The sequence below is a fragment of the Larus michahellis genome, chromosome 1, assembly GCF_964199755.1.
Source record: "Larus michahellis chromosome 1, bLarMic1.1, whole genome shotgun sequence".
Taxonomy (NCBI): domain Eukaryota; kingdom Metazoa; phylum Chordata; class Aves; order Charadriiformes; family Laridae; genus Larus; species Larus michahellis.
The window spans coordinates 121,944,772-121,972,580 of record NC_133896.1 but is presented as its reverse complement, the minus strand read 5'-3'; the positions used below and the strand labels follow the sequence as shown (position 1 = coordinate 121,972,580).

At 46.1% G+C, this 27,809-nt stretch overlaps 1 protein-coding gene across 5 annotated transcripts in view; it reads left to right on the top strand.

Annotated features, from left to right (window-relative positions):
• RUNX1 (RUNX family transcription factor 1) overlaps positions 1 to 27,809 on the top strand; it is a 176,088-nt gene that overhangs the window by 139,871 nt on the left and 8,408 nt on the right. For 3 of the 5 annotated variants that reach the window (XM_074601669.1, XM_074601699.1, XM_074601690.1), the window contains one exon: positions 26,578 to 26,757. In XM_074601669.1, the coding sequence (XP_074457770.1) occupies positions 26,578 to 26,757 (180 nt within the window). The remainder of the gene's footprint in view (positions 1 to 26,577; positions 26,758 to 27,809) is intronic. The other 2 variants (XM_074601680.1, XM_074601707.1) reach the window with 1 other exon arrangement.

Below are 27,809 nucleotides of genomic sequence, written 5' to 3'. Positions count from 1 at the left end.
AACGCCTTGCTTTGACCTTTCCCAGGAAGGCAGTAGCAAAGAAAGCTTTGCAAAGTGCTTTGTCCCCTGAAGACGACCTCTTAGTGCTAAGACATTAACATGGACAGGCTGGTTTGAGCGTGTTTCTGTAGCCGGCGGTTATCCAGCGGGTTTTATTTGAACAAAAACCTGCAAAACGGTGACTCAGGAGTCTGATTTCCTCGGATGATGCTAGTGAAACCAAGTTATCATCTAGCTTGAAACGTTTCCTGCCACTGCTAGAGCTGAGTCCGTCCCTACTAAAACCGACTCTGTCCCTAGGATCAGCTGGAACTCGGGGAGCAGTGAATCAGGTCGCTAAACGTCAGCTGATACATGGTTTTGCGAAATGTGTATCAAAATGCAGATTCATAGTGAGATGCACAAAAAGGGAGGGTGTGGGACGGTATTAGTTTTAGCGAGCGCTGGCTGTTCCTAATGGAATTTTCCTCTATTCTTCCAGCCAGAATGAAAAGGCCTTAGTCGAGGTTTTCTGCTGGGGTTTTGGCGAAAAATAGTTACCGCAAATTGGCATAAAGGGGTTTTTCGGCATTTGTTTTTAAAACCAAGGTGCTCTCTGTTGCATGCAGAAAATGTTACTGCTCACCTAAGGCAAACGCTTGTTACGTCCTTTTATTCCCAGGCCTAGGAAGGTCTTTGGCTTAGTGAAATCTACTGCAAGTCTGCCGTTGCCTTTGCTGTGAGCAGAAGCAGGCGTTATTGAGAAGCAGGGGAAATAAATCAACACAATTGTCATGTGCTGTGCTGTAGGAAGAGGCGGGCAAAAAGACAGTTGGAAGGATCACCCAGCTCCTTCCCTCTCTGGAGCCACGCCAGGTCAGCTCGGGCGAAGGACCCAGTCCTGCACCTCTCCCAGCCCCCGCCAGTCCCCTCACTTCGCTCTCCGATTTGCAGAGCAAACCACGTCGGGTTCCTCCTGCGCGACAGCTCCGTCCCTGTAAAAGCAAACGCTCATATTATTACGGCTGCTCAGCAGCCAGCAGCTCCGTGGGTGGAGGTATCGGTCGCAGGCTTGCATTCTTCAGCTTCTTGGGAACACTATACGCTTAGCAGGGTATCGGGTTTAACGTCGAGTATCCCTCTTCCCTGGTTCCCTCTGGAAGTCCCTCGCTTGTACGACTTCAGAGCGATAGGCTTTTCACGCTCGGCCAGGGATTCAGCTGCTCCCTCCAGAAATAGTTTTAGCACATTGCTCTGCTTTGCTCTCTGCAAACAAGACTTTAATGCGATTCACCTGCAGGCGTAGCTCAGAAAATGATAGCAGTGGAACTGCTAACGTTTCCTCATCGATACCCTCCTCTTCACCTCCCGGTCTGCTCTCTCCCAGTTCCCCTTTTCCTCTACCTCCAAAATGCGCGCGTTATCCATTGAGCAACTTGTTGAGTCTTGCAGTTGCTATCAGTAAAATAAGCCCCAAACTGAAGCTCCCTCGTTTAGGACTGTCTCTGCTGCAGGCGCCTTTTAATTTCTAGGGCTCGTCTTTTCAGGGTCACGCTATCACAGCAGGGCAAAAGAGCTGGGGCGGGAAGGAGCTCCAGCACCATCATTTTTTCCTCAGTGTTCCGAGGATGATTGGGTTTGGGGCTGATGTCCCGTGTGACCTCTAGGGAGTCGGGATATTTTCATTTTTTAATTTCTAATAAAAAGCGCTGCGTTTCAGAATGGAGACCCCCAAAAATGAAACAATTCTTACCTGCTCCGTAGCATTGCTGTACCTATCTGTGCATCTTTGCATCCTGAAGCACTTTTATTGAAACTGTCTCACTGAAAAGAGCACGGAGTGCTTTTTATACAGCATAAAATAAGCCATAAAAACCCCATACCTTGCTAACTTCCAAGCAGTAGCGTTAAACTTTGCTTTAACTCCCACCAGTATGAATCACAGGCTACTCCTCTGTTCATCCAAGTCCAATTATCTTTTTTTTAAAAAGCAAAACTAACTCAAAATAGACATCTCTGACTAGTTCTTGGATTTAAAGGGGCAGGTTGCCATGCCGCTAAACCACTGTTTATTTGTTGAGGTTTTCATCTGTAAAAGGATTGAGGTTAATTTTAACTTCCTATTTTACCAAGTCTTGAATTTGAGCATAAAGCTGCTTGTGTCATGGATACAAGTCCAAGCAAGTAAAGAGACCATAAATTGCTATAATCGAGTTTTATGCTTCTTTCATATCACAAGGAGGGAGAAAGTACACCTGTTGGTTTAAAAGATCTAACCATAGCCAATTCACAGACCAAAGGGGAACAGAAGGGGAGGAAAAGCTTCCACCACATCACACATGGTTTAAGTTGAAAGATTACTTTGTGCCAGTACCAAGCGTATAATGTCAAAGGATTTGACCTACACGCACAGGGTAAGGAAATGCAGTTAAAGCTCCAAACCCAGCCAACGCTTCAACCTCAACTCACCCCTTCTTTTGTACGGAGAGGAAAAGAAAATAGACAGAGCCATCTGAGCTGTGCTGGGCTGTTGCTCAGGAAAATTTAGGCAAGGCCCTTGACGAACATTTAAGTTTCTATGTATAATAACTATAAATAAATCTACCTATACGTTATGGTTGAGTTTCTTCTAACACCAGCCCGAACCAGATACTAAATACATAATTACTGATTTTATGGTGGCTGCTGTTAACCAGCGTAAGGTAGACCTGTAATTCAAGAGATTTTACATAAATAAGAATTTATATGGTTTCTTTGCGATACCTTTTTTTTCAGGGCAAACAGAAATATTTTAAATGTGTAAGTCATCAGGCCAAGAAGGTATTCTTTTGGAGGCATTAATGTTGGGTTAGTAAATTGCATAAATAAATTTCTAACTAGTGGAGTTAGAAGTATCATCCAAAAACATGTGCAATTAAATGACTTCAATTTTTTTTTTCCAAATTAGCCCAAACAATGTTTCCAACTGGTGATTTATTAATTACCCATAGGTTAAAAAAAAAAAAAGCTATTTATTCTGTCTAGGGAAAACAAATAATCATTATAATTACTTTAAGCTACATGCTTCTTGTTCTTCTTATGCTTTTATAGCCTTAAAAATATCTGAGTTTCCTAGCTAGCTTTTTTTTTTTTGCCTTTTTTTAAATTTTGTAACCTTATATGTTAAGTTTCAGCTGGGACCACGCTTTTATGACCAAGTCTAAAACCCCTGGAAACAAGAGGCTGTAATAAAATTGCTGACAGATCTTTAAGTGAAGCAGCAGAATTAGCACCGATAGCAAAGCAAGAGAGATCATTTAGAGATCAGCTCTTTGAATTAGCAAGAAACATAATGACTGAGAGATTATTTTGTTACAAGCCAGCCTTTTGTCTTCCTCCAGGTGCAATATGCTTTGTTTAAGAGACATTTCAAGGTCTTTGCTATCGTAATCTTGTTCCACCAAAACCAGCCCAAGTTTATCAGGGTTACCATGAACTGGTGAAACACAGGAGCGGAGTCAAGGGCGGCGTTTAAGCCCAGGAATTAAAATGGCTTTGTTCCTACTACGGCTGTATCCTGCCCCAATTTTTAATATTTCCACTTTTAAATCAGCTTAATAGGCTGTACGTTAATAGAGGCGCTCACAAGGCAGCGTTGCAGAGCGGGCTTCCACAGGGCTGTCATTCTACCTCCACGTTTTGCCGCTGCAAAATGCCGTTTTCAGGTGCTTTTGAGAATCCGGATTGACGTGCTCATAGCTCCCTGCCAAGACAGATAAACAGGCTCTCAAGATTAGGGGCTCGCCAACTCTTTCCGTTGTGCAACGCAGTAAATGCTGATGCTTTTATGTTCTCTTTGGGCACGTCTGCATCTCCCTGTCTTGCCTTCACCCGGTGCGGCTTTGTAGAGCGAGCACATGGTGCTTTAACGGCGTATCATCCCGTTTCCACTCAATTAACCGCCTGACCTCTCTGTCCCAAAATACACTCCCCGGCGTGTTGAGCGAGTGCCTGCCTGAGCTTGGCACCCTTCCTGTCCGTGCCACTCCTGCCTCCCCTGGCCGGCAAAGTAGCCGGGGGTTAGTCGTGCCGGTGGGCAGGGCGGGTGCATCATTCCCAATCAGCACAGCCAGGGCTGCCAAGCTCCCCGGCTCCGGTTCTTCTCCTGGATGCGCCGGAGCCCTCCTTCCCAGCCCTGGAGTACAGTTTCCCCACCACGAGCCAGGTCACAAATGTTTTGCTAGCGGCCAGGGGGATCCCCTTTGATGGAGCTCCCCTCCATCACCTGTCTCCTGGGGCAGGTGGGTGACTGGATGTGTGCTGGGAGCCTGCTTCGGGAGAGGGGGAGAGATGCTCTATCTCCTTTCCCCTCCTTTCAATGCCAGTAGCCACCAAAAAGCTTCTGCGTGGGGAAGAGGAAAGAGGTGAAGCCACCTTGGTGGCATGGACCCAGAGCTCGAGTGCCACCGCCACCAGCAGGTCACAGGGAGTTCGTTGAAATAGTGACATTTTCCCAAAATATTTTGGAAACCAAATCTGTTTAGCTGGAAGGGTTCCAACTGGCTCTATCAGAAAGGAAATTTTATAGAGAGAAAATATCATTTTACTGAAAGTACAATATGTTTCTTTGATTCACAGTTATTGCTCAGCACATAATACTTTTATATAATGCCATGACTAACCTCAGCAGTTTTTCTTTTTAAGGGGTACAGTGTTATTAGCAGCAGACTCACCCTGCTGTCTATTTATCGTGTCATAAACCAGTTTGCATCTGAAGAGATGAGCACACAAGCATGTGAGCTGGATTAGCACGTGCAAAACAATTCTTCTTTCATTCAGTCTAATAGAAGTCCACTCCGGGGAAAAATCCCTCCTCTTTCATGCCCCCTACTAACAAAACTCGTGGGTTGAGATAAAGACAGTTTAATAGAACGGTAATAGAAAATAAAATAATAATAATGGTAAAAGAATATACAAAGTAAAGTGATGCAGTGCAATTGCTCACCACCTGATGATCGGTTGCCCATCCCATCCCGAGCAGCGATCGCAGATTCCTGTCCCCTGGCCAACCCCCATTTATGTACTGAGCATGACGTCTGTGGTGTGGAATATTCCTTTGGCCAGCTTGTCCTGCCTATGCTCCCTCTCAGCTTCTACGGGAAGCTGAAAAAGTCCTTGACTAATGTAAAGATTACTTAGCAAGAGCTAAAACAGTATGTGTTATCAACTTTACTCTCATACTAAATCCAAAACACGGCAGCTACTAGGAAGAAAATTAACTCTATCCCAGCTGAAACCAGGACACAGAATTAACTTGCACCGACCAAACTGGAGCGTGTCTTAGGAAGTTTGCTTTAAAGCATAAACTAAAATGGAGCGGGAGGAATGTGACTCTTGACATTTGCACAAGCACAAAAGTATTTTACGTAGCATTTTTGGCCAAGCAAGATGTTTCATTTTGTGGTGAAACTAACACCCTCCATATCTCTATCTTGGAGAACATTTGTGAGGTTATAGTATACACAGAATCTATTGTATAGACAAGAAAATATCACTATGGTAAAGAGATACAAAAGATGTACATAATATGATTAAATAACCCGCAGCTTCACAGGGGCCATTTTTTCCTGGCTGTAGTTCTCAGCATCGCTTTTTGCTCAGTCATTTCATCCCATGTGGAAATAGGCTCCTTACAGCAAAAGGCATGTCTTCCATTTGATTTGTAAAGTTTGTAACACCATTTGGGTCCTCTCCAAATACTAGCTGACAGGGATAAAGTTTTGTTACCATAACTCCTTATCTCTGCTAAGGCTTTGCATTTCTGCAGGGCTGGTTGTACCGTGACACACGAGAGGGGTGGGATACCCAGCAGTAGCCCAGGAACGAGAGCGGTCCCAAGGAATTCCCTCCATCCAGCATTAGAAATCTCCTCTCCTCCCTCCTTCCCTGCCAGGAGCGGACGAGCAGTTTTGCCCTTTTGAGATACCATAAGTGGGATACTGTATTAATAGCAGTATAGAAAGCTATAGAAAAATCTCCTCTGAGGTCCAGATGAAGTAGTGATTATCCAGTGTTCAAGAAAAAATTAATTCAAGTGTCAGTGGGTGCAGAGGGGGGCTGTTAGTATGATGAGAGGAATAAAAACCTTTCTTTAAAGGAGAGATTAGCATAGCCAGGATTATTCAGCATGCTGAAACAAAGGCTGAGAGGGAAGATAATTACAGTCAATAAACACAGCAGAGAAGTTCAACACTGGGGAGGGAGGAGAACCATTTGCGCCAAAGGACAGTGTTGGCTCGAGAACAAGTGGTTTATTCTGTAAACTGACCGTCAATGAATTTAGGCTGGAAATTAGAAGATGGTTCCGAGGTATCAGAGTAGCCCTGGCAGCCTTCCTGGGGGCTATTAGAGGCAGAAAGATGTAATTTAAGACAGATATTGCTACATTATGTAAGTACAGGACCCAAGATGTGGCTGGGCTGCAGGACGCAGGAGATGCCCTCCAGGCCTATATTTTCTTCCATTCGATCAATTCTTTGCACCTGGGGCTTCACCGAGGTGAAACAAGTGACATTTCATTCTCTGGGACAGGCAGGAGGTGGCTCAAGGATCTTCTCAGCAATTTGCTCTGTCGGATCTCAGTGACAAGATAAAACCTCTCCTGCAAACTCTGGGCGGGCTCCTTACTCCCAGTTGGACCACCAGGTCTTCAGCACAAATCCCACGTGGGATGCGGGCTCAGCTGGCTCTCCAGCACCAGCACTGGAGACCTCGCGCTTCGCCTGCTAAGGAGAAGGCTTTTCCCATTTGAGGGTGGCAGGGATCCATCCTGCTGCCCCCCCTTCCCCGTGCACCTCGAGGATTCATCCCCTTCAGCCACAGATTTGTGCCTCCTCCAACTGTTCCCACTCGGGGCAGAGTGAGGTGAGGAAGCCAGTTCCTCAACACCTGCCCGTGTTGCAGGCAGCACGCCCAGCTCCGGGGCATAAGCCTTGCTCAAGAGCCTCCCCTGCCTCCTCACATTCAGCTCTAGAAAAAAAAAAAAAAAAAAAGAAAAAAAAATAGGGCTTGAAATTGTTTAGCTTTTTCATCAACTTAAGGCACTAATGGAAAGAGTTATGTAATGGTGTTTAATCCAGAAGATTTCCAAGTGTCGATATATTTAAGATACCAATCTTCATATTCCAATTGCCTGGCACTTCCTGAGGTTAAAAAAGCAGTAGATAAGGCAACAAATATGTTCTCAGCACCCAAGCAACATCTCCACTTACACAAATTTTCCTCCTTTTTTTTTTTTTTTTTCCTTTTGTCCTCCATATCACAGAATCACATATGGAGCATCCTAAAGAATGAGTTTAACTAAAGAAAAGGCAGTCTTGATTTTAAAGCGGAAGTGAAAAAGTTTAGAGATATGTATTTTGTTCTAAGTTTTGTCAAAGTCATTCTGCGTGTCTTCTGGCAAGCTATTTAGAGCTTGGTTTTTTTGCAGAGTATTTAGGAAAACTTAGCACACCAAAAAGGTGTTTTAGCAAGATTTTTGGTGGTGCCCATACACCTAAGCCACAGAGAAATCAGTGACAGCTATGGAGATAGCTTTGCAAATCCGTCTCGCTGAATCTTTAGGCAGCTGTAAAATTTGGCAGCTCGTGCCCAGACATAGTTTTATTTTTCATTAATCAGTCCATGTCTTTTACCACATGAGAACAACGCTGAGCTGATGGATACTTCTAAAAAAAACAGAGCTTGCAGGTAGGGACAAGTACCCCCGGTTCAGTTTTGAACTTGCACGGTGATCTCTGGTTTGTTTTGTTTTGTCATCTTCAACTCAGTACGCCAAAGTCCCTTCTCCGTTACGTCACTGCAAAAGTGGAGCCGCTCTCTGAGCCAATGCAGGAATCTTGTGCCCGCATTGATGCTACCGGTCCAGCGTTAGTGCTCTTGGTGGCCACTGGTGGTCGGAGAAAAGAGTGAATTACTCGGGCTCACTTCTTGCCCCTTTCGCTCTCTCCTGGTACAGCAGTGCCGGCGTCACTCCACCCAGGTGGAGCCTCTGCCTGCTCTTCTCTCCTCCTCCTTTCTGGGGCAACTGAGAAGGCTCAGCATCTTAAAGGGTGGCTGCTTTAATGCACTGTACCTCAGGGGACATTTCTATCTGCTGTTGAGATTAGCCGGGTCACTGGGCTCTCTTACTTTTCCATGGAAACACCTTATTCTGGCTCACCACTTCTCTTGCCCAATGTCAAATCTCACCTATGGCATCGGCGTGCTGGAGATGTCGAAAGCAAATATCCCTGCCTGCCCAAGAGGTAGGTGCTCCCACCGTCCTGAACTTTGGACGACGACAGGTGGCCATGTGTTTGATAGCATTTCAGCATTTGAGGCTGCGACTCCTTGGTTTTGGGGTTGTTCCTCACTGGCCCTTGAAGCATGTTCTAGGCCTTTGAATAGACCAATTGTGAGGAAGATTAAAAGCCCTGATTGCAAAACTCCGGTAAATAAAATCTCTCTCAGTTCTTTACTGACAAACCCAGTTTCTTTCCATAGCATTCTCCTCTTTAATCCCCTCTTGGCAGAACATGACATGTTTTGATACCAGAGCTCAAATTACCTTCCATGGTAAATAAAACAAACAAAAAATAAATAAGAGCTCCTTACCCTAAAAACAAACACCCACTGAAACCAGCTTATTATTCAGCTGATGCTGCCCATGTGCCAGAAGATACCACTTTGATTTTGTAATTGAATGTGTTCTTTTCCCGCAAATACTGAATGGAGCCCCTACAAACTTGAAATGCCGAGGGGTTAGAGTGGAATGACCATGGACACCCGTACTATTTGCCATCTAGAAAACAAAGAAGGAGGAAATGAGGAGACTAGCACACAAGTTAGTGTTCAAATGGTTGTTCCTGAGGTGAAAACCCCACCTCAGTAGACAGAGCCCATGTGGTCTGGGTTGGTGCAAACAGCTAGATTTGGATGGAGCAAAATCAACCCCTCTAAATCCGCAAGAGGCTGCAGCGGCTACCGGTGCTCATAGCAGCCAAGGGGCTTTGCATTCCGGACTCTGCTTTCTTCACCAGTGGGATTTATCCATGGGGTGGGGGGCTCCTTTCGAAGCATCTGGTGCAGGCATGCCCTCGCCTCTTCTGCTGCCATGCCTTTAACAAGATGTTGCATCAAGCAGATCTTCCCTAGTGATCCCGCGTGCTTAGAGGGTTCACAGGGCTCCTTTCACATGACTGAGTACACAGTACACCCTTAGCAAACTTATTTATAAGTTTTCCCTGTGTATTCAGTATATTATGACCCCTATAAATGGAGATTGTTCACATGCGAAGAACAATGGGCTTGGATGTGCTCCGTAAAACAATCAATTATGTGGGGAAATGCACATTACGTAGTCAAATAGACGATTGTATCCGTCTGACCATTTTCATTCTATTTATACATCTCTTCACTTAAAAGCACTGAAAAAAAAGTAATCCTAGGAAATAGATCCATTAAAAAATTGTGGGTTTGCTGTCAGGGTCGGCTTGATTTCCAACAGTAAATGCCTAAGTCTGTTTCAGAGGTTTACTTGGTTTGTCTGTGTTGGCTAAGATACTCGGTTCTCCACTGGTGGTTCTGAGAGCTTCCAGGTTTTAATGCTCAATTCCAGGAACTTTCAGGGAGCCTGGATATCTGCAGAAAGAGAAGTTTTGAATTACTTTGATTAGGTACCCAAAAGCGGAACTGGATCACTCAGCACGCTTTAGAATATAAACCACTGTAGTTTGCATCCTCTGCATTTTTAAATAACTACAAATATCAGAGCTTTTGGATACGACTTGGCCAGTTTAGGTTCCCTTAGCTTCTGGCAGATCAAATTCAGGTGATCGTTACCAACAAAAAACAATGAAACCAAAACCTCTTTGCGTAGAAGGAAGTTATATATTCACTGCTTTATTCATTGATAAGTTTCTAGCATCCAGAGAAGTTGCGGTAAACTGCTACATCCTTTGGCTTGTAGGAAAGACAATGTTTTGTCAGAAGCGATTCTTCTTTTTATTAATGTGGTGATGATATACAGGTAGCTGACCAAGTGTAGCGTTTGTGATGATTTCGGTTCTCACTGCATAAGGTTCCTGAAGTATATTTAATTTTAAAAGTCCCAAGTCCAAACAATGGTCCTCTTTCTGCAGTAAAGCACGTGAATAACTGCTCAAAAGAATAGTCTCTTTGATATCCTTGAGACCTATATATACATGAGCAATTTCACATGCAAAACCATTTGCAAATTCAAACTCGGTATTAATTAGTTCATGAGGGAAGGTATCCACCAGAAAACGGTTCTGCTCTGCCGTACATCGTAAAAGTGAACACTTGTGTTAACTTGAAAAGGAACCAGACAAAAGGGAGGGAGACACTTCAAGTGAGTGTAAACCAAGATTCGCCAACTAGTGCTCACCAAGATACAAACGGATCGCTAGGCTATCGTCATTTTTACCCCTCCTCTGCAAATACTTTTTTGAAAAGCTCTCTGTCAGCTGCCTTCAGCTTTTAAGCACATACCTGGGTGCCTGCACCAAGCTCTTGTGCCGATGGTGCCCCCCAGCCTCCACCCTTGCCAACTGTCTCCCATTGCCCGGCCAGCAGATAAGCCCCCCAGGTGGATATGGCTGGGGACCAGCCCAGGACGTGCAGGAATCAGCCCTGGCCCCGGGAAGCCTCCTGCCAGACCTCCTTTAGCTCAGCAACAGTCTGTGAATGGTGCCCATCTGTGTTATGAAATGCAAGAGCCCCGTGCCCTCCCCGAGGATGGAGGAGCTGGAGAAGGGACAAGGGCTTGCGGCTGGGGTCAAGGGCAGGTAAAACCTCGCTGCCGGGGCATAGGGAGAAACCAGGCGGAGCAGGGCTCGCCAGATGCCTCGGGCATGGTGGAGTGCCCGGCCATCACCAGGGTGTTTGTGGGTCACCCACGGGTGACCGAAGCCAGGGTGGCGGGTGCCACGCAGGATCTGTCCCTGCATGTGCCAGAGCCTGGGGGAGGAGCGGGAGGCCACTGGCACTGCCCGCTCTTGCCCTTGCTGGGGTGACTAACCCGGCCAGACGTAGAGCAGGGACTAGGCTGAAGCAGGTGAGAGAAGTAAAGGCAGAGAGGAGAGAGTGTGAAAACAGGTTTTCCTGGAAAAGTGAAGGAAATATATCCATGGAAAAAAAAAAAAGGAAAAAAAAGAAAGAAAGAAAGAAAGAAAAACAACTGTGCTAATTCTTGTGCTTGTTCGATCATGTTCAGAGCCTCCTAAACTCCCATGGAAGGGAACGGTTTTGTTTCGTGAGGGTGGTGCATACTGAGTGCCTGTCCATGTGATTTTTGTATTTGTACATTAAACATTTCCCCAAGATGTAATTCCTTCCCTCCTGCACTTGGAATAAAGTGACTTTACAAGAAGGACTGCCTCCAAACAGCAAGCAAAGGAGGGCTGTTGGGGCAAGATAGGGCAAATGTAAATGTGTCTGAGCTAGCTGCTCCACCCAGCCTCTCATCTTTATATGAAAAAAAAAAAAAATATAAAAAATGTTTCCAATAACCGAAACAGGCAAGGTCTGATCTGCACAGACGGTCTGCAGGCATCTGCCCAAGAAGCTGACGGTTGGCTGGTACATCCTCATCTGATTTATGTTGTGTGTGTGTTAAGCCTTAAATTGTTGAGTCTCTGGCTGGCTGCAGTGGTATTACTGGATGGTTGGTGTATGTTTTCAGCTCACAGAGCTGGCTCTGATACTGGGGTTGTTGGCGCTGAATCAATTCCAATCTCACACCTGTCTGAGACAATGAAGGCCTTGTTGCACACATCTCCACCAAAGGCTGTCGTACAACTTATTTTTCACATTTGAAGAAGGAGGAAAAAAAAATAGAGGGAGGACTGAGGAAATGCTGTCTCCTCGCAAGACACGTTCCCCATGCCTTGATGCAGCCTGCTCCTCTTTTCTTTATGGGAAAATATATTTACAAAACAAAGCCAGTGGAGTGCTTATGGAAAGTGTAGCTTAATCCTGGCAGTTAAATGTGACTAAGTTGGTCTCCAGGGACTTGGTCTGTAGGACCATGCCTGGTGGATTAAGCATGGGAGATAAGCACCTAGTTTGTCACACTCCTACTGGAAAGTTTACCTCCAGCTGGGTTAGTGCTATTAATAGCTTCTTATCAGTGTGCTATTTACCTAGCATTTTGGGGCCATTTCTTGAGATCTCGGAGGTTGTGAAAGGTGCTGGGCTCGGATGCCAGCGTGGCTGAGATCCTCTGCTTCCTGGCAGTGAAGCAGCTCAGCCTGGGTAGAGGATCAGCCTGGCTCCAGGCACCCATCACTCCCGAATAGAAGGCAGGAGCCTGATCTTTGTCTTGGTCATCTGTCTTTGCCCTTGTGGTCTCCCTTTGTCCAGTCTTCCTCCTCCAGTTCTGCTGCACAGGTGTCTTAGACGTGTGTCCTCAGGAAATGGTAACGGTTTAGAGCCTTTCTGTTGCACCCTTCTGCAGTAGGGGCTGCAGACCTGTCTCAGGCAGGTGTTTGGTTTTTTCCATTTACTATGATAATGGCAATTTTTACCCAACTCAGACGGAAGGCATGTGGCTGAACATTTCCTTGGAGGGGGATTTCTCTCCCTACTGCTGAAACAGCCTGAAAATACAGAGCGGCCTTCCATACTCTCCCCACATACCTGTTTGCCCTGCATCAGCAAAGGCTAACTGGGCCTCCTGAGCAGTCAGAACTGCTGCAGTGCTCTCAGTGACTGGGTCCGCCCGTCCAGGTTGTGCAGTTCAGCAGCTTTCCCACGCCCTTTTTCTATACTTTCTAGCCCGATCGCCTCCATTTTTGCCAGCGCTATCCCTGGTTGCATCGCTGGGGCTGCGCCGACGGGAGTGGGCAGGCTGGAGGGCTGGGTGGGAGGAGCGGTGTGAAATGCAACACAGCGTTGTGTTCTCTCTCCTCCTCACCTTGACTGTCAGTGCAGTCTCCCTTCTTTGCCCCAAAACATCTTTTGAGGAGGAAAGTAGGAAGGGGAAAAGGAGAGGGTGAGGCACTGCAACCCTGCTCGTATCCAGTGAGTTTTGAAAGGTGCAGAAGCAGACCAAGGGGCAGCTCTTCAGCCGATGTGAGTTGGCCTTGCTCTACTAGCCAGGCCAGCTGAGGATCTGCCCTTGCGCCTTGTCGGGGTGGTCTTCAGCATAAAAATAAATGATTAACAATGTAATGAGTAAATATAAAGACAGATGGTAAAGCCTACTTCTGTTGGTACTTGCATGCCTTTGTTTAGGAATACAGAAAAAGGCCCTGCGGTGATGAAATGCAGACGGGAGCATGATGTTATCTTGCACCTATAAACCTTGCTCTGAGTCCACTGGTGGCCACTATCCAGAACTGCTGAGTTCAGACACACTGGCTTGTACTAAGTAGAAATGGCGCTTTCAGTCTTCAGTAAACAGCATTTTTGCCGCAGGGCTCAAATCCTTCAAACATTTGCCTAGGTAATTGTCTGGTTTTGCCTTCTAGTGTCTCATCATCAGCTTATCTGTAAGTTCAGACTGGCTAAATGAGCATGTGAGGATGGGGGAAGAGCTGCTGGAGGATGGGGGAATAAACCATTTCATATTTAATTCACTGGCAGGAGAGACTAATGTGAGTGCAGCTAAGCGATCATTTTGGGATCACGTTGGGGAAAAAATGAGTAATACAGCATATTAATTTAAACACATTAAAGAGCTGCACAAATAAATGAAGGGGGTTTTTGTTTGGTTTCCCTGGCGGTTCCGAAATATCAACAACTGCAAAACAACAACTGCAAATATATAATTTCTTGGTGAATTTAAATGTATTGTTTCATAAAGTTGCCAATTTTTAAAAGAGTAAAAATGAGACATAAAAAATGTTTCCGTTAGGGCACTTTCTGAAGTTTTTCTTTCCCTGACCAAGCCAACAATCTATAACCTAAAATAACCTTGTTTCTTGCCATCACATGGGATTTTTACGTTAAATGTAAATGTCTTTGGTCTCACAGGTGTTCATTAGGAAAGAAAGCAATAATTATTTAACATCTGATTGCTTACATATCACGATTATCTTTAGCCTTGAGTAGTTTCTTAAACGGGAAAAAGTTCTCTTTGCTTATAATGATGACTTGTGATCTTACTCTTCATGCCACACTTGTCTGAAACTGCTCAGTTCAGCACATTCAGTAGAGTTTAGCTGTGTTTAGCTAAGTTTCTAAAAAGTTTTTGATGTGTCAGTGTTTCACAGGTTCATAACTGCGAACAGAACAGCAATGTTACATGCTATTTCTGAGCAGACAGGCTAGTCACAGGGTGTAATTTGAAAAGAGGTTATAGCAAGCTAGACTTTTCAAGACGTTCAGGAGTGTTTAGCATACTAAAGGTTAATTTTTAAGATGTTTAATACAGAAAGTGAAACAAAGCTGTTATTTGTATAAAACATCACGCGTTTCCTATTCCAAAAAGACATCTTCCTCAGTCTGGCAACACAACAGCTGTTTGTTAGTTAATACTGGGAATTACTTTATTTCTTCCACACTGGGCCATTTTGCAACATCTGACATGTGTTGACACTTCTTTTCTATACTGGATTACAACTTTTCCTTCAACGTTGTTATTCCTTACTCCACCCATTCTGGTTAGCACCCACCTGCACGCAAACCAGAAATTACGGTCGGGACGTAGGTACACAAAACTTGGGGCCACAGTGCACATTTCCAAACTGTCCCAGGTTGTCCCAAGTCCCCAGCAGGAAGAGCTCCAGCAGAAGGGGCATCACCAGGGAGGTGAACGGCAGCTGAGGCATCGGCAGGGTTCCTCCCGGGTCTCCTCCGGGCATTGCTGCCCTGATGGGTGGCACAGACGTGCCCTCCCTGTTCAGGGTGACCCCCTTCCCAACTGCCCTGATGGGGAGAGCGTGTCCAGGGCGTTTCTGGCTGAGCCCTGCCCTTTCAAAGCCCCTCACCTATTTATTCAGGGATCTCATTTGCCGCACCTTGCTTTGCAAGGGCTTCAGCCCTGCGACAGCTTCTCTGCGTGTTGATTTTGCTGAGCTTCTGGTTGGCATCTTCAGCAGCACTAAAGAGAGAAGCACTTTAAACTTCAAAACTCGTGCCGCCTGTATTTTTTGCCCTTCAGATTTAAGTCTAGCTCGCTCTGAAATCAATCAGGGTAACATTTAAATATGTCCGGCAGAGCAGACACGCAAGCAGAACTGAACCTAGTGCATGTCTTGAGCGCTCCTGCTCCCACAGCTACGGAGAAGGGTTGAACAAGGAGATGAGTCTTTACCTTCCTTTTAATTCTTCTTCCTCTGTCTGTGCTCCTCCAGCCCCTTGGATTCAGGGGGGAGCCAGGGGAGACGTCCTGCTGCCACCCGCCAGGGCCATAGGTCGGGTGGAATCGGTGATGGCTGCAGCGCGGCAGGATGCTGCATTCCTCAGCTACACAGCAAGTGCCAAGGGATTTTGTAAAGGAAGCAAAGCATTTCTTAAATGGTATTTTAAATGTATTTCTGGACTGAATGCCCCTGACAACCCAGTGAGTTGGGGCTTTCAGCACATACTTCTGGGCTTGACTCATTTTCCATTTCAGTTTTGTAGATCTCCTCAAAACCAGCTTGACAGTTTAGAGGAGCAGATCATTTAATAGAGTTTTCAACAAGTCCGTTTTGGTTTAGTACAATAATAAGCAACAGTTTCTGAGCTACCTCCTTTTTAAAAAAAATCCATGCATCATTCTAAGTCAAACTGACTGTACAAATGTATGTTCACATGAAGAAGACCTTACTTCACCTTGTAAATCAAAGCTGCACTCTGGAGAGAGGTTTCATACCACCGGGCTCAGTATCATTTTTCTCAAGGTGACCTCAGTTGTTCAAGTATGAAGGTTGCATTTGATATGTCACTTACTTTCTCTAAGTCAATAAAATGAACCAGTCTGTCTTTAGATCATCAGAGATCTGCTTATTACCAAAAATTGTTTTAATCCCGGTTTGTGTCGGAATTTAAAAGAATCCAAGCAGATTTCGTTTGCCATCCTGAATAAGGGTTTGGAGGGTGATACTCCGCTGTGTGTACAGAACGCCCCTAGATGAATTCTACTTTATTAGTTTATAGGCTTTCTTCTGAGCACTTGGGATGAGATCATGAAAGTGTAAATGGCTGTTATCTTCAAAGGCCTCTTTCATACTGACAAAACTCCACCTTACCGACTCGTATTAATAATCTATTGCAATCCTAATTAGTTCACATCAAGGTCAGTGTTTTGTGGTGGATAAAATGACTGTAAACTCCAGAGGGTAAGTTTTTTCTTCCACTGCTTTCATGTTGAAAAAGAGGAGGGAGCGCTGAAAGTGTAAAAGAAGAGATCGATGAGGACTTTTTGTTTATCTGCAGGCTAAAGAACTTTAATATGGAGTAATTAGTTCACATCATCAGGAGCAACCTGTGAGATACCTGAGGCCACGCTATAGTCATTCCTTTATCACCGTGTCTCCCGGTAGACTGCACAGACTTCCTCATTCAACTCTGCTCCTTTTTTCATGGCATTGGTTTTCCAGTGGGAATAGCCCATCCCAGGAACTTTCAGCCTTGTATTTAATTGTCTTGAAATGTAGGCACAAAGCAAGGAAATGCTTCGCTGTGACATTTGAACACCCGAAGGCAGAGTCCCGCTCGGGCAATGGCTCTGGGGCTGGGCACCAGGGTATCAGCAATCCCCTGCCAGGACCAGCAGGGTCAGGTCCAGCCCACAGGCACAGAGGTTATTGCCCTAGAAAGGAAGGTGCAGGTAATCCTACGTCTGCAAATAGTGACTCAATGTGACTTCCAGGTCCTGGCCCGGGAGACATCTCGCCAATTTCTTTGGTCTTGCGCCACCCCATGAAAAAGAAACTTTGGAGGTGTAACCAGGCTGGGATTCATTTCACCTAACTTTAGACATCCGTGTTTTGTGTGTCTCCGTCTGACAGAGTCATCTGGTATCTTCGCGATCGCGGAGAGAAACAGCTGTTCAAGGGGTGTGATTCACCCGCCTGGCTGGGCTTAGATGTCTCCCTTAGGATGAAATAACTTGCGCCCCACAAGTGTCTGTTTTACCCTGTTGGCAATAAAGTCTAGAGTCTAGACAAGTAGCTCAGAGGTAGACACCTACATTGTAGATCTCTCAGGTGGGATGAATCCTGCCCCAAGAGCCAGGACACCAGGAGAACAGCAGTACATTTTATACACAATTAACAACCTAGTTCTGCGTCTGTGTTTCCAGGGCATGGTATACCTGCCCAAGGCAGGCTGAAAGCAGCTGCTTTCATCATCAGCAGGGTAGTGAGATGGGCTAATTGACCTGCTCCTCCGTGAGCACTGTACCCCACCTGAGCCCTGCGCTTCAGGTAGGCTGCTTTCAGGATGCGAGCTAACTGGCGCGAAGTAGATACATCTCCCCCAAGCTGTTTTTACAGGTGAACTTTCCCTGCCAGGGTGACATCAGGTAATTCACATGTGCTCTGACTCAGCCGAGCGCTGAGCCCTGTGCCCCGAGTGCTCTGCTGAACTGGAGCCTCACTTCCTGCACACATCAGTTCTCCGTCTGAGGAAATGTGGGTTGTGATAATACCCTTCCTCAGGGGGCAGTGTGAGGACCAGGGAATTAATTAGCTGGGAGGCGATCACGTACTAATGTGGCTCAGGGAAAGGTGAAGAGGAGAGCAGTAGCTAGGACCTAGAGCAGCAGAGGAGAGAAGCTGGGGAGGGGACAGGTGGGACAGGAACAGAGATGCCCTTTGGCCCGGCAGGGTTTGCCATACGGACTGTGGCAGCAGGTCAGGGGAAGCTGCCACAGTCCCCATGCAGTTCCCCTCCAGACTTGGAGAGGTGTGATTTCTAGGTGCGGATTTACCGAGGTGGGTAAGGGAGCAGTAACTCTCCCAATAGGTCCCACCCCCGGTCCCTGTGCGGGTCACCGCAGATCATGCACCCTCCCAGCAGCAGCGCAACCTGCTCTCTCCCTGGCGCCTCAGAAGCCAAAGGAAACCGCAGTGCCATGCAGCAAGTAGACAAGTGTATATGCGCGTACACGTATGTATGCGCCATGTACACACATGTACGTGCTTGTACTGGCATCCTTCCGCCCGGGCCACGGGGCTCTCTGCACGGCGCCACCTCCCAGGCTGGGCACAAGGGGACAGAGGGTGAATGAAGTCTGCTCGCCGCCGACATCCACGTGGTATCTGTCCCTGATTTCCTCACTGTTTCAGTTTGTGCTTTAGCCGTACGCTTAGAGATAGGGGAGAACACTGCAGCGACATGGAGTCTGGCGGCGTGTCTCCTCCAGGGGAGCCAAAAGAGTGGAAGGTCAAGGTTGAATTCTTTTGCTTCATTCCTTCTTGATGTGGGGAGGGAGGGAAGAGGAGGATAGGTGGTGGAATGGAGTCTCCCTCTTGAACAAATAACTGCAGCTCTCCAGGGTGACTCATACCTCCGAAGACAAAGAACAATGCATCCTTAATTTGCAAAACTCAGCTTTTCAACTTCTGTGTGTCACTGGCACCCAGAGACTTAGCAGTTTGCCCATAATGCCATCATGTTCTTCAAAGCAGCGGTGACGCCAGCCCAGAAGGAGTGTGCTTACTCAGGAGGAGAGATGGTTTATATTTCATTTGAGCAGCTTATGTACTAACCTGCTAGGGCAGCACATATGTTGATTGTGAAATCAGAGTTTTCACAGGTCGGTATTTGGAGTTGTCTGCAGTTCCTGATTCTGGCACCGAGTTAGCAATGAGACCTGAGAGGATTTATCGGGACCCCCCCCTCCCCACAGCCACTTTGCCATTACTAAAATGCTACTTGTTGTCTCTTTACGGCACGCTGTGCATATATGGTTCTGCTAGTCTAGGCAGATCATTAAGGCAGCTTTAAACTTGAAGGGATACACACTTCTCCTCCTTTTATCCCCAAAATATACATGGCTAGAACAGATGCTTTCTCCTGCTGCCTTTGATATTATCTCCAGGCATCTTACTATCACTGGAGCACTGGCTTTCTTGACATGGACATGAAAAGAGTGACGGAAATTCAAATAAACCATGAGGATACACTCAATTGTTTTTCTCCCTTCCATGCCACCTCTTTCTAAAGAAAAGCTAGCAAAAAATCTTCATGCGAGGCTTCCAGACTGTCACTAACTCAGTACTGGAGGACTGATATCCTCAAAGGCGCTGGCAGACTTGCACGATTGTCTTCCCCAAGACCCTTTCTAGTGCAGCGTTTAAAAGAAACGACATAACACGGAAGACCAGATGCGCAGGAACTGAATGCAAAGGGGAGTGAACAGCAGAACTTGTGCTCTGCACCCCAGCACCTGACCACACCACGCTTTGTCTGTGGTCTGCCATGGTTTTCTATACTACACGCTTGATCCTCCTTAGGGGCTGGTACCCTCCTGTACGTCCACGCAGCACCTAGCATGCTTTGGGAAGTTCTGCATCAATGCTAAGCACCGCAGCAAGAACAAACAGCCTCAGCAACTGCTTTTCGAAAGGTTTCTGCTGGAGGATGATATTTTTCTTCTTCATTCTCAAGGGCGCGATGCCTCAGTGTGGAGAAACTCCCTCATTCTCCTATCCCACAGGAGGTTTTTTAGAGGCTCAAAATGCCTCTAGAACTTCTCTAGCCTTTGCAATACTCCACAAAACCACAGTAATATTGAAATAAAATGAAAGCAAACATTGAGGCGGGAGTTTGCTGCCAAAGATCTCACTTCAAGAGAATAGCTGGGGATTTGGGTGGTTCTCCCTCCCCCCAACAACTTAAAAATTTCCAGACACACGACATATCTGTCACTGTCGTTCTCAACCAGAATAAGTCCTGTCACCTGTTCGCAATCTAAAAGGGGCTTTTCAAGGCCACGGAGAGGAGCGAACGCTCATCTCCTATAAATTTCCAGTGGAAATGAGACGGCTTTGAAAAACTTTCCCTGGGGGCAAATCAGAGGCTCTCACCCACCTCTGTGAAACCTGCAGGTCTCCCAGCTGTTGCGCTGGGAGGTGGCTTTGTGGTGTGACAGTGGTTTCCACAGCCTGGCACACGGAGGGAAACCACCCTGCAGGGTGAAGTAGCTGCTGGTGGAATTTTACAGTTTGGTCTGTAATTTTCCAGCTCCTCATGTTCCAGCGCTGAGAGGTATGAGAATACCAGCCTTGTGCGGCTGCTGCCACTGCCACTGCCGCTGCCAGTGATGAACTTGTCCTTTGGAAAGTCCCCCTTATTTAAGCTACTGACTAATTCTTTCAGCTGCCGGGAGATGACACACCTTTTCACAGTGCTGCATTAGGCTGAGGATTTGCTGGGTCCCGAGTGAGGGAGGGAGATTGAGTCATTCTGGATGCCTTGCTTCAGAGAGAGCCTGGGTCAGACTCAAGCAGGACCATAGCACAGTCCCTTGTGCCTCTCACACCTTCACCTGAAGCTGCTGGCGCTAGGGAGGAATGAGAGAAAGCAAGTGGGAAGAAGAGTCAGAGATGGGCACGTAAGAGATGTTGGGAAAGGATGGGGGGGGAGGAGGGAAGACTGAAGTTTTTAGGCAGGCGGCATCTTTCTCCTGAGCACAAGGCTACACGGAGTATTTCTGTGCTCATGGTCCATTTCCTCTATTAAGCAAGACACTCTCTGAATGAACAAGTCTAATCAAGACCATTCCTGCCTTACACTCAGAGGAAGGGAAAGACACACTATAAAAACTGTTTCCCTTTGGAAAGATTAGCAAATCAGACCAGGGAGGGGAGGGGGCGGGGGGTGGGCAAATCCCAGACTCTGAAAAGCCTTTCAAAGCAGTTAAGGATCTGACTCTCTCTTGTCTGCCTCCGAGTTTGACACCAGTAAACTAATCCCAGCTTTCATTCACCCCATGTCTTCTGCCAGTTGCTGCCTTTAAAGTCTTTGCCAGGATGGTGGAGGAATTGCAAAGCTCGACGCTATGTGACTTTCGGGGTTTGTTGCGTATGACTGACAGAAATTTTTGCAACTTGAGAAAAAAAGTCTGGCAACAGCAGCGCCTATTTCGCAATTCATCTTCATCTGGCTGTGCCGAGGATGGGGGGATTTTCACTGACATAGGTAGTAGCTAATTAGCTGCTCTGTACTCCGGGCTGAGTCCTTTGTATCCCCTTACCCTGCCTTGAGAAAAAAAATCACTTTGTAGAAGGTACTTTGTCCCGGTAATTGTATTTTCAAGCAGGCAGGTGTCATTTCTGAGGCGGACGCGCGGGCGGCCCATGCGCGAGCGCAGCCCGGCAGGCAGGGGTAGGTGGCAAAGGCGGGCAGCCTGGCTGACTCAAAGGCGTACCTGCTCCCTCCCGGGCCACTGCCAGCTCCGCCGCCATCCCGCCTCACGCCACGGCGTCCTGACTCACATCCTGCTGCTCCTTTCTGAAGCTTCCAGGAACATGCTGTATCATAGCGAGATTTGGCTGCGCAGCGCCTCTTGGCTGGGAGCAGGCAGCAGTGTCTGACCTGCAGTGACACACGGAGAACCGTCTCTCCCTGCGCTCCAGGGGCATAAAACAGATTCGGAGGTGCACGGGATCCAGCCTGGTGCAAGCCACACGCATCCGTTTTTCCTTTCGGCTCATAGGTGCAATGGGAGCTGTCATCTGATTTGAATTCAAAGCTTAAAGCTTTTAATACGGTTAAAAAAACCTATTTTCTGATCAGACTATAAAATCTTATGGGGGGCTTTCTTTTTAGACAGCTTGGTATGGATTGTTATATTTGTTATATAGAAATGATGAAGCAATAGACATTTTTGCTATCCTTTCAAGCAACATCCTGAGCTGGTTCGACGAATGACCACAGCCCCCCTGAAACTTGCTGATTTATACCTTCTGAGTGCCTGACAGCATCACAGCATTTTCTTTTGGAGGGAGAGGGGGGTGTTGTTTTACATTTTAAAGCGTGTACCCCCTCTGAAAAAGAACCGCATAGAAATAGCATCCTAGGACTTCACGTCTAATATGTCCCGGTGATTTCTGCATCCTGTACACTCAGGATCAGTTTTACAGGCAGAAGATGTCTGTGCAAGCTCAGGAGATAGGCTGTGGTTTTGTCTAAGGTATTGACCCGTTCGCTCCATGCTCTGAGCACAAAGGGAGTTCTTCTCTTTTTGTACTTGACTATCAGGAACAACTTTGGAAGCCAAAATACGCCCTGCGTCACACTAGGACAACTCCATTGCCTGGCAGGTGTTTGTTTGGCCTTGCTTAACCGTGCCGGTTCTGCTGGGCGAAGGTATCTTTGGGTCAGGGCACATACATCTCCCCTGTGCACCCGTGCTCCTGGGTACCCACTGGGCCCAGAGCTGCTTCCCAGTGAGATGCCACTTCTGCGCAGTGATTGCGCAGCGCAGCCCTGCACTCAGACAGCGCTGGCGGCATCCCGGGTGGGAATGACTAATAGCTGTTCGCAAAGGTCGTACCAAGGGCTGTGGCGGCTCCGGGGAAAATTCCTCCTCAAGCTGGTTATGTGACAGCGGGTCCCGAAGGCAGCCCGGCCGCCGGGCTCTGCCTCCGCCCCGGCGAGGGTCCCGGGGCGCTGCGGGGCGCGGAGCCGGCGCCGGCCGCCGCCTTCTGCAAGGTCTCCACCGCCACCTACTGATGGACTCCTGTCCCCGGCGTCTCCCGGCGGGAGGAGAGACCGACCGCCCTCCGCCCGGCCGCCTCTCGGGTTAGGCTTTTAATTTTCCCCGGCGAAAATGGCTGGGGAAACGCTAAATTGGAGGACCGGAGGGGAGCATCATGAAAGGGGGAGACCTTTTATTTTTTTTTCGCCGAGCCTCTACCCAGAGCTTGTATCATTAAACTATTAAACATTATGCAACATCTGTACAGCTTAATTACAACTTTTTAAAAACGAGCCGAACGCAACCTTTTCGTGGCAATAAAACATGACGAGGCACGAAAGGTGGTTCAATACTTTCTGCTTAATAGCTTGTTAGGCATGAGGCTAGAGGCCGAGAGCTCATGACTACACAGCAAGGTGTGAATTATTGCACCATAATTCTCGCCCTGGAGTGTTTTATTGCAATTAATAACTGTTTTCATGTTTTAAATACATTTTCTCACACCGTAAAAAGCAGAAATGGAAAGTACTTGCTAATGGGAGAAATACAGGGAGGACTGGGCACAGATCACCAACTGGAGCAACTTCCTTGCTTTCGTGCTATTTTGATCTGCTTTTAAATGATTTTGGAATCCTGTTTGGCTTTAAAACTGTGTGGGCCCAAAGCCCTGTTATTTCCCTTTGTTGAAGTAGCTCTCCCTGCAAATCTCTTCACAGATATTCTGAGTTGTGAAGCAACTCCCGTTTATTTGCAGCATATTTTCACCAAATTAACTTCAGCCACACGAACCCACACATTCAGTTCCCCACGCCAAGCTACAAACTTCTGAGAAGTGCACCTCTTTATTTTGAAAGCAGAAAAGAGGTGGATTCAGAAAGAGCTTGTTGCATTTCTTTGAGGAGCTTAGTTGTGTGGCAAATTTGAACCCGTTCCAGTTTAATTTCAGGTAACCTGAAAGCTGAAGAAAAGCAGATATCACAAAAATAAAATGCTATTTGAGGCCCCTAATCCAGATCCTACTGAAGCTGCTGGAAATGCAAACCTTGCCTTTACCGGGAGCTGAATCTGCCTCTCGATACTGAAATGCTGCCATAAAAATGCTATTACAGTGATACTTTTCTCCACTTCTTATTAAAAACCTCTGGAGGTGATGCCTGGGGTTAGTCAGCACAACCTGCTTTAATACGTGTATATAATATAATGCGCTATATTAACATCACTGAATAGACTGCAACTTGTTAATCAGTCTAATGTCAAAAAGCCGATCTTTAAGAGCAAATACAGGGATTGGGAATACAGGTACCAAGATGGAAAATTGATTGGTAGTTTGAACTTTCACTTAAGAAAGACTTAATGGGATGAGGAGATTAATAATGGGGGTCTCTCGGGCTGTCTGCCACTGTTTCAAGTACCCCAGAGGTCAGTAATAACAGCAAATGGATGAGGCAGGTCAGATACCTTGGTCGTCTCTTTCTGGATGTTACTAGACACGTACTTGGTCCATTATCCGGTTTCTAGTCGGGACATGGCACAAAGCTAATTCTAGTAGCACTAAAAGAAAGAAACCGTGTTTCAGTTTAGTCTTGTCAGTGTTTAGTAAATCCATGACAAGGTCTTGCTTCCTCTTCTGCCACTGTGGTGGCTTTTTCTGCATCTTCTTACTGTCGTTCATGTGTTTATTGCACTTGGGACTGTTTTACGGACCAGGATCCTTGCTGGGCAAGGTACAGCACAAAACCATGTCTCTTGTCCTGAAGAGAGACAGTAAAGTAAGAAACAGGAGAAAAGTGTCAGACAGAGCTGCCCCGCCATGCAATGACAGCTTCTAAGAGGAGAAAACAGACAGTACATTCTCCCCTTTCAGCCTGAAAAACAAGGTTGGGTGGCAGCAATGCCCAGGTCACCCCGAAGACAGACTTTTCTCCTCTTCTCTGCAGTGCTAAGACCTAAGGACAAGGCACCTGAAAGCAGGTGATAAAACATTTCCAGCCAAAGGGGTTCAGTGGCTTCTGCAGTGACAGTGTTGAAGAGAGAGGTGACAGCGGGGAGGCTCTGTCACCTGTGGCATCAGCCTTGGCAGAGAACACAGAGGGCTCCCCAGGCAGGAGGACTGGCCGAGGGACTTTCCATCCCTGGGCTGGGATCCCTCCAGCCCACATACCATGGTTCTAGTCCTCAGCCACATTGCTGAACTGCAATCAATGGGAATGAGAGCTGCAATAAGGGAGTAATGATTTCATTAACCCCATTTTAGAACTGAAACACGCAGTGCCGCACCATTACAACGCTTGCTCTGCCGATTCTTTGTGGTATTTATCCTAATGCTACCCCTGGAGACTGGATTCCCTCGTCTATCTCCCTGTCCTCTTTAATAAACACTGACCATACGTTAACAAGGAGATGATGATGTAATTCAGAATAAGACAGGCTTTGTGCCTTTGTCTTTTTGTTTGTTTCTGCTGAAGTCCCTTTAATCTGATTGGATGTCGCTTTTGAAACAGCATGAGTCAACTGAATTTATTTCTAAGGAACTCTGCCTGAAAAAAAAATTAAATATTAATAATATCTGAATTTGAGTATGTTACTCAGCAGAAAAATCTTTACAAGGCTTCAGTTTATTCTGCAAGTGACTTCACTAGTTATTTTTTTTAAAGCTTGGAGTTTTGTATAAATCTTTCATTCTAAACAGATGAAACAAACAAAATGTAAAACTCATCTCCATAAAGCACAACACAATAATAATTTCCAGATGGTCTTGCTGATGGAAGATCAAAGTCTTCATCTCAGACTTGGGAAATTTCCCTTCCATGCTGATACCAGTTTTATCTGAATGCAGTTCATCCAACATTCGCTTTTTTCAAAAAGACAATTAGCTAGATGAAACTGCAGGAGAATGCTCTTAGAGCTGAAGAAAACAGTAAAGATTTTACTAAAAGTAATAAAAAAGGTTCTGGGTAGGTAAGGGGGGGGGGGATCTTTCTCACTTTGATTTACACAAAAATTAGATATTTCTATACACTGAAAAATGCCAGCTTCATATGCAAAGATGAAATGAGCAGAAAAGAGTTGTTTCTGCATTGGTGCAACTGGCTTGGACCAACTCTCTGCCATGCATCTCTGATTTCAAACGTCAGCCAAACTAGTCGTGTGGCTAGAAAATAATACGTTCGTGCTTTTCTGTAAATGTTTTAGGCATCTGTGCATTTTGAGATTTTGCTTCCAAGAAGCAGCAGTTTCTGCAGAAAGCCTGTACTCGTAGGGTGTCTGCATTTTCTGCTTAGCAGTGCCACAGACTTTGTGTAAGGCTTGCTGTTTCTGAAGTTCAACCGCTGCTAGTAGATGGACCCCTCACTCTGAACTGTACTTCTGTATTTTAGCGTATTCAAAATAGACGTAAAAAATACCTGTTCGTTTCATTAAGCCTAGGATTTTGAAAAGATTGAGGAATTTTAATTCCCCAGTCCTGTTCATCCACTTAGGAGTCTGCCTTCTGGAGGACACTAGTTTCACTCTCCATCTCTGTCTCTCTCACACGCACACACACATTTTCATCTTGTTTTTCTTTCTCTCCTTACACACTTGCACAGAAGCACTCACAGTTCAGTATTTTTGTCTCCTTGGTGCCATACAAGACATGCCTTTTTGGCTAAATGGGCTGCCAACACGCAGCCTGAAATACTAATGCATCTCAGCAATGAATAGTCTTTCACCTTGGAAAGCTTAACCTGCTTTTCCCTGACCGCTTTTCCCTGTCCACTGTCAATGTGAAGCATCAAAAAGCTTCAGAAGAAAAAAATCAACCCATCAAAACTCACAGATGCACAAATAATATTTTAGAAAGCAATTCATCTGAAGGTCTCTTGACAAAGGGGATTATGGAACTGAAATGTAATTATCTTGGCATTTAAGTTTCTGTTTCCACCATGTGGTTTGGTTCACATATTTGATTGCAAAGTTTTGTCATTCAAAACAGCCTATAGGTCTCTTTCTCATTGCAGACACAAGGCAAGTGCAGCCATCGCCGCCGTGGTCCTACGACCAGTCCTACCAGTACCTGGGCTCCATCGCCACCCCCTCCGTGCACCCCGCCACGCCAATATCACCCGGCAGGGCGAGCGGCATGTCATCCCTCACCGCAGAGCTCTCAAGCCGGCTGTCAAGTAAGTACCTAAAAGTTAGTCCCCTCACACTGGGCCTCACCAAAGCCTCAAGGCTGACTCCAACGCAAACCGGTTGCCATGTCCTAGGATGCTGCCACAGCTTTTCCCCAGTTGCATTGAAGCCTATTGCGGGCCCTCCAAGCCTTCTCCAAGGCTTTGCTGGGATTTGGGCGAAGAGTCAAGAAATAGGGTTTGGGGCCCAACATATCTTTGTCAAAAAAGGGGGAAAAAAAAAAAAGAGGAGAAAGCAGCACTTTGAAGATGTATGGAACTATAAAAATAGTTTGGAGTGCTGAAGAGCTATGGTATCTGCCAAGAAATGAATGCCATGGATATTTCAATTCTGTTTCCTTCCCTTGCTCTAAATTCAGACTAGAGCACAGCAGGTTATGGGTGGACACACTGACGGCAAGATGGTGGGGTTTGACATTTTAAGGGTTGCACTGGATTGTCTTGTTACATCTTCGTCAAATTGTACTGCAGAGCTTTACAAGCCAACATAAAAATGTAGCGTGGAAGTGAAAGCTACCCCCCTGGTTTCCACCATCCTCAACTGACCATCTGCTGACTCTAACACACACATATTGAACCAATATGGGTGTGTTCAAGAGCAGGAATTTTCTTAAAATGAATGAGAGCCATATAATTCAAATTTGCACACAGCTTTTTCAAAAATATCTTCTTTGGCTGCACATATTGCTCTCATTTGAATACTCAGGGCTTCTTCTAAGATCAGAGAGAATCACTTGAACGTGCTCCAGCCTGTCCTATTGTTGTCATATAGCGCCTGCTTTGAAAGAGTCACAGGGACAATGCCCAACAAAAGTAAATTATTTGTTAGGCCTGGTTGCTAATTACATCTTAGAGAGAGATGAAAATACCTGAAACCTTTCAGAAAAAAAAAAGAGAAAATTTCTTGTTTTAAAAAAAATCAATAAAAATTCTTATTCTTCATCGACACACTCTTCTTTTAAAATGAAAAGACTCCTTTTTGCTTTTTCCCCTGTGTTTCCTTCCCTTTGCCCTGGCAAAATGCAGAAACGGCAAAAACG